The sequence below is a fragment of the Grampus griseus genome (genome assembly GCF_964374135.1).
Source record: "Grampus griseus genome assembly, chromosome: 9".
Classification (NCBI taxonomy): Eukaryota; Metazoa; Chordata; class Mammalia; order Artiodactyla; family Delphinidae; genus Grampus; species Grampus griseus.
Genome location: NC_139003.1, coordinates 75,445,273 through 75,457,487, shown reverse-complemented (window position 1 = coordinate 75,457,487; position 12,215 = coordinate 75,445,273). Strand labels below are relative to the sequence as shown.

Sequence of the window (12,215 nt, the reverse complement as noted above, 5' to 3'; positions counted from 1 at the left end):
AATGGAACTAAAACACTATCTAATAGTGTCAGAAAGAGAGAGAGAGGGTGATTGAAGCTAAAGCCTTTTGAGGTCTTTTAGCTGTATAGAAGTGTAGCAAAGGAGTATAGACATATTTTTTAATGTGTATTCCTGTTTCCAAAGTTGCAGTTAAAAGAAATAGAATATTTAGCTTTTAAACTAATAATAAGAAAGAAACAAAATAAGGAAAATTGATTAACACAATAGCAAAGAGCAAATGAGAAAAAATAAGGATGATATAAAGAAAACACAAAATAAAGTGGTAGAAATAAATCTCAATACAACCAAAAGAGTCAACATCACCATAAAAGTAAATGGTGTAAACTTGCCAGTTAAGACAAACTCTTGGGAATTCCCTGGCAGTCCAGTGGTTAGGGCTCTGTGCTCTCACTGCCGAGGGCCCGGGTTCAACCCCTGGTTAGTGAGCTAAGATCCACAAGCCTCATGGTGAGGCCAAAAAATAATAATAATAATTTTAAAATTAAGAGAAAAAAGACAAACTCTTAAATTTATGTTTTAAATCATTAATTTTAGTTATATGCCGTCTGTAAGAGGCATACATAAAAGAGGGACACAAAAAAGTTGAAACTAGGAGTATAAAAATAGAGTAGGCAAATACTAACCAAAATAATTCTATATCAGTATCATTCAAGATAGACATTAAGGCAAAAAGCATCATTAAGACTAAAGAAAGAATTGCCTTTTTAAAAAAGAACAATTCATCAGGAATGTTGTTTAACAGTGCTGAACTTACATGCATTTAACAATGTAGCCATGAAAAATATGAGATAGAAATTGTTAGAATATCCATGAGAAATGGATAAATCCATAATTATAGTAGAAAATTTTAACATCCTAATAATTACAGATTAAACAGACAAAAAATTGATAAGGATGTAATGAACAACACAGCTAGTAAGCTCAATCTAAAATATGTTAAATGCTAACAATTAGAACACACATTCTTTTCAAGCACACATGGGACAACTATTCAGTTTTTATGGACTATGCTAGATCACAAAACAAATGCCGTTAAATGCCAAAGAAATGATGTAATAGTGATCACAATGCAATAAAGTTAGATTCAATAGAAAAATTTTACCACACCCTGAAGTACACCAATGGGGATTTAAAAAAAATAAAGTCTTCTAAATTTTGGGTCAAAAAAGAAATGTGGAAATACTTAGAAGTGAACAGGAATGAAAACAATGCATACTCTTAGTACTAAGTTGCAACTTGTTCAGTGCTTGGAGAATTACTTATCTTAGAAAAGAAAGAATGAAAATTAAAGAGCTAAGCATCCAAGAGGTAAAAAAACCAAACCAGTTCAAAATAAGAAAAATAAGAGCAGATATTAATGAAATAGAGATACAGAATTAATAAAACCAAAAGCTGATTATCTGTAAAAACTAATGAAATATACAAATCTCAACCATAATTAAATTTAAAAGAGTTAAGGCACAGATAGACAATTTTAAGAATTAAAAGAGACTAGACAGGGACTTCCCTGGTGGGGTCCAGTGGTTGAGAATCTGCCTTCCAATGCAGGGGATACAGGTTCAATCCCTGGTTGGGGAACTAAGATCCCACATGCTGCAGGGCATCTGAACCCGTGCGCCACAACTAGAGTGCCTGTGTTGTGCAACTACAGAGCCCACGTGCACTGGAGCCCGCATGCAACAACTACAGAGCCCACATGCTCCGGAGCCCGCGTGCCACAACTACAGAGCCTGTGCACCCTGGAGTCCGCGCACCACACAAAGCCTGCGAGCCGCAACGAAAGATCCCGTGTGCCACAGCTAAGACCCAATGCAGCCAAAATTAAATAAATAAATATTAAAAAAAAAAGAAGAGGCAGCATAACTATAAATGCAGTGGAGACCCCCCATAATTATTAACGAATAATTTTACCAATTTTATGTCAACACCTTAGAAAACTTAGATGAAGAATTTTTATAAATATTACTTCTCAAAACTAATAGACCTATAATCATTGAAAAAATTAAGCAAGTAGTTTAAAATCTATTCCCTCCTCTCCCCAGAATCACCACACTTGTTTGGTTTTTGAGGTAAATGATACCAAATGTTCAAAAGGCAGTAATTCCTATTTTATACTGACTGTTCTTGAGAATAGGAAAAGAAGGGATATTTTCCAATGAGTTTAGGAAGTCAGTATAACTTTGATACTCATGTAAAGTCACGTGAATTAATACAGGATGTGATTAATATAAAAACCATAGTACGAACCATTTGGTGTTATCTAGTAAATGTGGAGATATGTGTGGCCTGTGGCCCAGCGACTCTGCTCCTAGTCATGTCTCCTAGAAACTCTCAGATGTGTGTCCCAGCTGTCTCATAACTGACTGTTCACAGGAATATTGTTTATATTAAGAAAAATCTAAAATGATCCATATGACCATTGATAGGAGAGTGAATAAATAAGCTGTAGTATTCATGCAGCAGAACGCTGTCCACGATTGAGAGTGATGAGTGAGCTACAGCTAGACTCATCACTGTAGACGAAAAAGCAAGTTTCAAAAGAATATAGATAAAACCCATCCAAACTAAATATATTGTTTTTTTTGTTTTTTTGTTTTTGTGGTACGTGGGCCTCTCACTGTTGTGGCCTCTTCCGTTGCGGAGCACAGGCTCCGGACGCGCAGGCTCAGTGGCCATGGCTCACGGGCCCAGCCGCTCCGCGGCATGTGGGATCTTCCCGGACCGGGGCACGAACCCGTGTCCCCTGCATCGGCAGGCGGACTCTCAACCACTGCGCCACCAGGGAAGCCCAATATATTGTTTAAGATGACATACGTTTGTGGTAATGCTAGAAGGGAAAGCAAGGGGATGATAAACACAAATCTCAGGGTATTGTTATCTTTGCAAAGGAGGCAGGGGATGTCATCAGGGAAAGACATTATAGGGGCTCTGAAAGTATTGCTGGTTGATCTAAGTGCTGGGTATTTAAGTATTGTTTAATTACTGATGTTTATAAATAATCATATTTATATAGTTTCTGTTAAGCTGTGTATACCTACCGAATTTCATTTGTAAAAATTAACTTTAGTTTTTGAGATTTTTATTATGGAAAAAGCAAATATTTGAGAATTGTCAGGAAAAAAATCTGAAAAAGAAGTTCGGTAACAGGAACAGTGTTAGTTACTATTAACATGTATCATGAAGCCAAAATAGCTAAAGCAGTTTGTTAATGGCACATGAAAAGGATAAGAAATGGAATAGAAGAATACTCTAAGAAAAAAAGATTCTAATTGATATCCTGAGAGGAATTTTAAAGCACACTGATCTAAAAAGAATAGGATGCCATGAGAAGGGAACAGTCAGGAAACACACAAAAAAAACTGGAAATGAAAAATAAAATTCCCTGAGTTCAAAAATTTAGTATAAGGATTTGGAGGATAAATCCAGTGAAGACTCCCAGAAAGCAGAGCAAAAGGACAAAGAAACAATAAATGGGTGAAAAGATAAGAGAGGATCTGTTCAAAAAGTCTCATATCTATTAGGTGTCTGCTGATAATAATAGCTAGGAATTATACATTGCATACAGGGTACCAGCTAGTATTCTAAGCACTGTATTAATTCATTTGATCTTCCCAGCTAGGTACCCTTATTGTTCCCACTTTTTTAGATGATGAAAATAAGGCACAGAGAGATTAAGTAATTTACCCAAGGACACTTAGTTTATAAGTAGTAGAACTGAGTATGACACGATATAATCCCTAAGCCTGCAGGCCTAACCTAGACAGTATACTGCTTCCCACTAATTTGTTAATGCTAAAATGTTAATAAGTGTTTTTGAACAATAATCACAGAGAGGCAGCTTTATAATTGATCATTCTGTAATTAGGTCTGTATTTTGAAGCTAGGAGGCATTGAGAGTGTTTATCACTGTTGTGGAGCTTAGAAATTATAATGTTTTAATGAAGTTTTACCTTAAATTACAAACATATTTTATTGAACTTTAGAGAAGAGCTTTAAATAATGGAAAACATATATTAAATTTTTAATTCAATTAAAGCTTTTTTTTCTATTTCTTCAGTGATACTTTGAAATTGTTTCATTACAATATAGATAAGAATAACATTTAAGCTACTCAGCATTTGTCTTCAAGATACATATTAGAGTTTTGCACTTGCTATATCTTGGTGATCTGTATTTCCAGGGTTATCTTGAAGAACTCTTACGACTTCGAGAGAACCAGCTGTCTGAATCTGTCGCTCAGAATAAAATACTACTACAGAGGATTGAAGATTCTGATCTGGCTCATAAATTGGAGAAGGAACAACTAGAATATATAATTGTGGAGCTTCAAGATCAGCTGTAAGTGAGTCCTTTTGGAAAAATTTTGGCAGTAAAGTTAAGAAAAATGGCATGTGTGGCATAGGATTCAGGTTCCAAGAAGTCTGATTGCCTTCTGTTTAGTTCTTTTTCACTTACTCTTTTTAAAAAGTTTACTTTTTTCTTATAAAAGTAATCATGGTCACTGTAGAAACTTTACAAAATATGGGAAGAAAATAAAAATCACCTGCAGTTGTGCTATCCAGAGTTAACGCGATAACTTGGTGTGTATTAATTCCAAATGCACATGCATATTTTTAAAGTATTTATTTAGTGATTGATTGATTGATGCAAAAAGATGGTATATAAGGTCATCTATTCGAAGTACACTGTACTATTTAAGTACAGTGCCATTATAGAAACTGTTTGTTACCAGGTTGTGCCAGGATGTCACTAAGCACAGTTTAGTAGAGCTGACTTTTTTTCATAGCAAGACTTTTTTTGATGAAGAAAACTGTGTATTGATCTACATTCTGGTACAGCTCCTTAACTTATCACTGTTCAAATCACTTGCACTAACCATACCATTTTGTCAAACTTAATTTTATCAATTAGTTGTTTATGGTGAAAATCTTCTCATATTAATATTTACTTAATCTTAAGGATGACTTTTAAATTTTTTACTTTGAAATAATTTCAAACTTTCAGAAAAGTTGCAAGGATAGTACAAAATAATTCCCACATGCCCCTTCTTAGATTCACCGATTTTCAGCATTTTCCACATGTCATAATTCTCTCCCTCTGCTTGTATATACAAACATTATTTTTTGAACTACCTGAGAGGTTGCATACATCATTATCTCTTTACCCCTTAGTACTTCAGTGTGTTTTTCCTAAGAACAATGGCATTATCTTAAATACCCACACTTTGGATCTGATTTTAAGAAATTTAAATCAGTAAAATACTTCTTTTACCTGTAACTCATATTTCACTTTCATCAATTGTCCAAGTAATGTTTCTTATTGCTTTTGCTTTTTTGGTACAGGATCCAATCCAGGATCACATTTTGCATTTGGCTGTCATTCTCTTTAGTCACTCTTAACTTAGAATAGTTTTTCAGTGATTGTCTCACATGAGATTGTTATTTCTGAGAATGCAGGCTAGTAATTTTATAGACTATCCGTCAATTTGAGTTTGTTTGCTTTTCCTTGTGATTAGAATGAGCTTATCCATTTGTGGCTGGAATATAGCGTAAGCAGTGTGTCCTCAGGATATCACATGCAGAGGTCAATGAAGTCTGTTGGCCTTTTATTAGTGATGTTAATTTTAGTCATTTGGTTAAGGTGTTTTTCTCTTCTGTATAGTTACTGTTGTTCCTTTTGTAATTAACAACTAATTTGCAAGGAGATACTTTGAGACTAAAAGCATAAAAAATGATTTTTTTAAGTAAAGTTTTATTAAGGAGCATAAAAATTAAATGTTTTCTGGGAATTTGTATCTTGATAAAAAGAATTATGTTCGCATATTGTTTTTTACTTTTTTTCTAATTTTTTAAACATATTTTTAATTTTATTTTATTTTTTGGCTGCATTGGATCTTTGTGGCTGCACGTGGGCTTTCTCTATTTATGGCGAGCGGGGGCTACCCTTCGTTGCGGTGCATGGGCTTCTCATCGCAGTGGCTTCTCTTGTTGCAGAGCACGGGCTCTAGGCACGCAGGCTCAGTAGTTGTGGACCCGGGTTCTAGAGCACAGGCTCAGCAGTTGTGGCGCACGGGCTTAGTTGGTCTGCAGCATGTGGGATCTTCCTGGACCAGGGATCGAACCCGTGCTCCCTGCATTGGCAGGCAGATTCTTAACCACTGCGCCACCAGGGAAGTCCCATTTTTCTAATATTTTAAAGAGAGTGTGTCGTATGGGGTATCAGTCACTGAGGGGCAGATTAATACCTCCCGTAGCCCCTCACTACTATAAGCAGAGAGAAGAATATTATGAAGCAAACAGTAGAGATTTCTGGTTATTTCTTTACAATTAAAAGATTAAGAAAATAATTTTTCTTTTGCAAATAATACTGGTAGTTTGTCTAAATGCTTTTAACTTATAAATAATTATGTCGTCGGTTTTTATTTCATCACAGAGATATTTTCATTTGAAGAATTAAATCTGACTGTATCACATTTATTTTGCTTCTGATAATTTAAAGGAAACAGTCTCAAACTTTTTAGCTTGAAAAAGAATCTACGAGTTATGGTTTTATCTTACTTTTGTGATAGAAGTGTTGTTGATCTTCCTGATTTTGCAAAGAAACCTTAGAGTTATTTTTAATCTCTTTAAGTTAATAGAGCAAAAAATAAAAAATTAAGGCCACTGATGAGAATTAGACTATTGAGTTTAGAGGTTAAAGATTTATTTTCACATACCATGGCTACAGTCTCTGGCTAGGTTGTAAATTGGTGTCTTACAAGGTTCCTTTGTACAAAAACCATTACAAGAATACTTAATGGAAGAGTAAGATATATGCCTTCCAGAATGTTTACGATTTACTTCGTTATCAGAATCATATTTAAGGTGCAGATAATCTCTGGGCACCTTGAAACTATAGGGAGAGAGTGGACATTTTTTCCTTCCTGATATTTTTTTTACCAACAGTTAGGAAGGCCTGCAGTCAAAGTTGGGCACTGAAGTTCCCTTTGTTAATCCAGAGGAGAGAAAAGTGGCCTTGAGAAGATTAAAATGTATAATGTATAAAGAAAAAGGTCAGAAAAGGAGCATTAAATAGAATATGAAGCATGAAGTATTTGCTTCTACATTATGTTGATTAGCTTTTCCTGGGTGATTTAAATAATTTGTCACTTAGCTTTTTATATATTTCTCAACGGTTATCTGTGTTGTTGAATTACTGTTAAAGTATGCTTTAATAATGTCTTTGAATACTCATAAAATCTGAACATCTTGTAGTTTGGGCAGTAGAGTGCACAGTGTGATATGGTAGAGGAGTACCCCAAAGCTTTCTTGCAGATCAGGACTGTGTTCAGATACTGGCTCTGTCCTTGCCTAATATGAGCTCAATCTTGATTAATATCTTGGAGCCTCTGTTTCCTTATTTGTAAAACTGAGATAATATTCACCTTGTGGATTATTATGAGTATTAAGTGGTATCATGTTTAACACAGGTAGGACAAAGAAGGTAGTCAAGATTATTAGCCTGTTTTGGCTTACAGAAACCTTAAGATCTCCTTGATAAATTCACTCGGATAAATAGTGAGTTTAAAATGCTTTACCTTATCATGCCCAGACCATGAATTTGGACTTGATTGTATTATTCCTGAGTATCACTTTTGAGATCTAGTTTCTAAATGGTAGTTGGATTAATATTTATAATAATATTATGGATCTGTGATAGACCTTCAGATAGATGTTCTACTGTACAAAAGATTCTTTGTAAAACACTGATTGCAGACCTCAAGAATAGACAGCTTCAGAACAGTATGCAAAAGCTAAATTCTTTGTCATGATTAATACCAATAAAATGTGTAATAGGGAGTCTTTTATATTTAGTTGATGAAATTTTTCTATTCATGATTTGAAGAATAGGAATAGTAAAATGTCTTACAGGGCTTCCTAGAGAAGGGACTGAAGAGTCTAAATAGTAGAGTGAAGAATCATGCATTGCTAAAACTAAGCCATTGTCATAGTTCAACAGCCAGTTTGGTGTAGTTCATGGTGAGTAGTGATGGTTTGATCTGTCGGTCTGCAAACCAGAAGCCAAGGATGCTGTGGCATCCTGGTTCACAAATTTTAGGATGAGTGGTATGGATTCTAACAGGAGAATGCAGTGATGTCATCATAGCCCAGTTAATAATGGACAGATCATGACAGTTGCTGGTCATATATGTTTTTGGCAGGTAACAGTTATTAAAATAGTAAATTACAATCATGCTAATATATATTACATACTCTATTATCCATATAAGAACAGAAAAGTCGAGAAAATGCATCCAGAAGAGAAAAAGGCCAGGTACCAGATAGGTAGAACCATTTCTATTGTATTTTCTTGGTATTTGTAAGAAATTATATATTACAACAGGAAAGGGGTACTTATTTGATATGAATGGCATTCCATTGCCTTTATAGTCCTGATGTTAGATTAAAAGTGCTGGCAGAGTCTCTTATATCTGAGCAGATGTCCTTATATCTGGGCCAGGGGCCTCCAACAGTTAGAACTGCCCTACAGATTTCATGGAGAAGTGACTCATTTTATTTGGCAAGTGTTTAACATTGAGTACATGAAAAAGGGAAGCATCCCTAAATTACAATTTATAAATAGGACAATATCACTATTAACATATAAATATTGTTTTGTTTAGTTATTTCTGTTATTTAGCATTTAATACTTATAAAATAATAATTAGCATTTAAATTCTGAAGCTATTATTATATTTTTAATTTTTTATTAAGAAATTTTCAAGGGACTTCCCTGGTGGGGCAGTGGTTAAGAATCCACCTGCCAATGCAGGGGACATGGGTTCGAGCCCTGGTCCGGGAAGATCCCACATGCGGCAGAGCAGCTAAGCCCCTGCACCACAATTACTGAGCCTGTGCTCCTGCACCACAATTACTGAGCCTGTGCTCTAGAACCTGCAGGCCACAACTACAGAGCCCACGTGCCAAGAGCCCGTGCTCTGCAACACGAGAAGCCACCACAATGAGAAGCACATGCACCACAACCAAGAGTAGCCCCCTCTCACTGAAGACCCAATGCAGCCAAAAATAACTAAATTTATAAAATAAAAAAAAAAGAAAATTTCAAGTATCCACAAAAGAAAGAATTGTAGAATAAACCCCTGATTGCCCGTCACCCAGATTGAACAGAATTTGTCACATTTGCTTTACTTGTCTTTTTTCTTTTTCACTTTTTGCTGAATGATTTTGAAGCAATCATGCCCTTTGATTCCTATGTACTTCATTGTACATCTGTAAAAACTATGGATACTTTCTCACATAATTTCATAATCACACCTGATAAAATTAGGGACAATTGTTTTTATCATCGAATGTGCTTTCATACCAAGTTTCCGTAATTGTTTTAAAAGAAATTTTTTTGTAGTTGATCTTTTTCAAATCAGGATTCACTCATACTTTACGTATAGTTATGTCTCATAAGCCTCTTAATTTAGAACAGTTTTCCCCACTTTTACTTTTCCTGTCATTGTCTATTTGCAGACTTTTCCTGCATAGCATCCAGCATTCTGGATTAGTTCTTTGTAGTTTATTTACCTTGTTCCTATATGCCTATGCCTCCCAGTATGTAGCCATTAGCCACATGTGACTGTTGAGCACTTGAAATGTGGCTAGTCTGAGCTAAGTTATGCTGTAAGTATAAAATCCACACCGGATAGTGTGAAATAAAGAATGTAAAATGTCTCCTTAGTAACTTTTTATATTGACTACCTATTGAAATGCTAATGTTTGGGATGTATTGGGTTAAATAAGTGCATCATTAAAATTAATTTCACCTGCTTTTTAAGGTGGCTACTAGAACATTTTAAATTCCATATGTGACTCTTCTTGATTGGTGCTGGACAGCTGTATTCTCTGTACTATATCCTCTCTTCTCAAAGTGGACTGGCTACATTTGCATCATCTGGGAGCAGATTCTCAGGCCCCTCCCCAGACCTGTGGAGTCAGAATCTGTATTTAATAAGATCCTCAGGGGATTAATTGACACATTAAAGTTTGAGAAATCACTGCTTTGTACTGTTTGTTCTGTAAAGTATATCCTCTTAACTCTGGATTAGTAGTTCTCAATCTTGGTTGCACGTTTAGAATCCTTCAGGGAGCCTTTTAAAAGTATATTTTGAAAAATGAGGATGCCTGCCTGAGCCTTACCTCAAGAGATGTTCATTTAATTTGTCAAAGGTGGGACCCAGGCAAGTGTACAAGTGTTTAAAAGGCTTCCCAGGTGTTTCTGTTGTCCAGTCAGCATTGAAAACCACTGCTCTGAGGTGCTGGGCTAAATTTGAGTTTAATTTTATGACAAGAATATTTTATAGGTAGTGCTCAGTACTTCCTATTGGGAAGCAGACAAGTTGTCCCACTTTTATTGATCTTAAAATAGGACAGTGGATTTAGGTGGTTACAGCCGTATTTCTCCTTTGTGGAGGTTCTCATCAGCCTTTCATCTAATGGCTTGACCATGGATAAGCATTACTTGGAGCAGTTGGTTCATCAGGATTTGTAAAATGGTGATTTCCTAATTGTTATTCCCTCCGTGCTTAAAGGCTAGAATCATCTATAAAGAACTTTTCCTTATTAGGGCTATTTGGTGGTTACCATGACAGTTCTTACAGGGTATTATTAATTTTCAAAGTAAGATGCTGATGTCCTACTTAGCTCCTAATGAAGTGAAGATTTTGCTTTGCTTTCTCTCTTCTGAGATTATGAACTTGTTACATATAATCTCTTCTATAATGTGAATTAGCGCATACAAGGTTCATAACTAAGGGGATGATGTTAGTATAGCAAAGAAATCGCCTTGATTCATAATTGATTTTTTCCTAGAGGTTTAACATTTCTCAAAAAAGTAACACCAGCAGGGACTTACCTGGTGGGTAAGACTCCAAGCTCCCAACACAGCAGGCCCGGGTTCGATCCCTGGTCTGGGAGCTAGATCCTACATGCACGCTGCAACTAAGAGTCCACATGCCACAATTGAGAAGCCCGCAGTGTGCAACTAAAGATCCCGCACGCCACACCTAAGACCTGGCGCAGCCTAAATAAATAAATAAATAAATAAAACACCAGCAGAATGCAGAATACATTAATACAGGCAAATACTGCAGGCCACCAACAGATGGCACTCTCTCACTGTACATAATACTCTCTCACCGTGCTTTCCTCTAGCTCAGTTGAGCTAGAACTTGGAGGTGCTTGTTCTGTAGTTGTCCTTGCCCCCATGGCAAACCTCAGCCTCAGCAGCCTTGACCCTTCCTTGCACCCTCTTCCATCAAATGGCTTTTACTTTTTTGTTGTTGTTAAAGCTGTTGTCGTTGTAAAGTTATTGTAATATTTCTTTAATTAATAGGAATTTAACAAATATTTTAAATTGGGTTTGAAGTTTTGTTAGGTTTGTCACAGTTTTTCTTAGTGTTGTAGTTGGAAGGTTGAATAGACTTTGAGTTGTCAGCCCCTAACCCTGTTCTCCCCATAAGGCCAGCTATTTTCAGTGTGTAATTGCAGAACGCTGTTTTGTTTTGTTTCTGCACTATAGCAGAAATGCCTATATTCAGGGTATTTCTGTCCCATAAATTTATTTTTCTTTTTGATGCTCCAATTGTCCTATCTTTGACTAATGGAAATGCCTTTATATTCATTCCTGTGTCCTTCTGACATGACACATTAGTCTTTGCTAATTTTCTTGCTTTCTGGTACAAGATATCCCAGGCTCATCTTCTATATTTCCTGTCCTGGAATCATCCATTCCTCTAAGGATCCAGGGTTTATCTTATATTATAAAATGAGAGGGAAAAGGAAGCATTTGAGGGAATTCCCTGGTGATCCAGTGGTTAGGAGTCTGCGTTGGGGGCCTGGGTTCAGTCTCTGGCCGGGGAACTAAGATGCCACAAGCCACACAGCACAGCCAAAAAAAGAAAGAAAGAAAAGGAGGCATTTGAGTGTTTTTCGAGGTTCTAAATTACTCATTAGGGCTTTCCCAGTAGCGCAGTGGTTAAGAATCCGCCTGCCAATGCAGGGGACACGCGATCGAGCCCTGATCCGGGAAGATCCCACATGCCACGGAGCAACTAAGCCCGTGCGCCACAACTACTGAGCCTGCGCTCTAGAGCCCACGAGCCACAACCACTGAGCCCACGCACCACAACTACTGAAGCCCGCGCACCT

At 36.3% G+C, this 12,215-nt stretch overlaps 1 protein-coding gene across 4 annotated transcripts in view; it reads left to right on the top strand.

The window, feature by feature from the left end:
- The window catches only part of RUNDC3B (RUN domain containing 3B), a gene marked incomplete at its 5' end in the record, with an annotated part of 155,298 nt that overhangs the window by 109,500 nt on the left and 33,583 nt on the right, over nt 1-12,215 (top strand). For all 4 annotated transcript variants that reach the window (XM_082661583.1, XM_082661582.1, XM_082661580.1 and 1 more), the window contains one exon: nt 4,202-4,359. In XM_082661583.1, the coding sequence (XP_082517709.1) occupies nt 4,202-4,359 (158 nt within the window). The remainder of the gene's footprint in view (nt 1-4,201; nt 4,360-12,215) is intronic.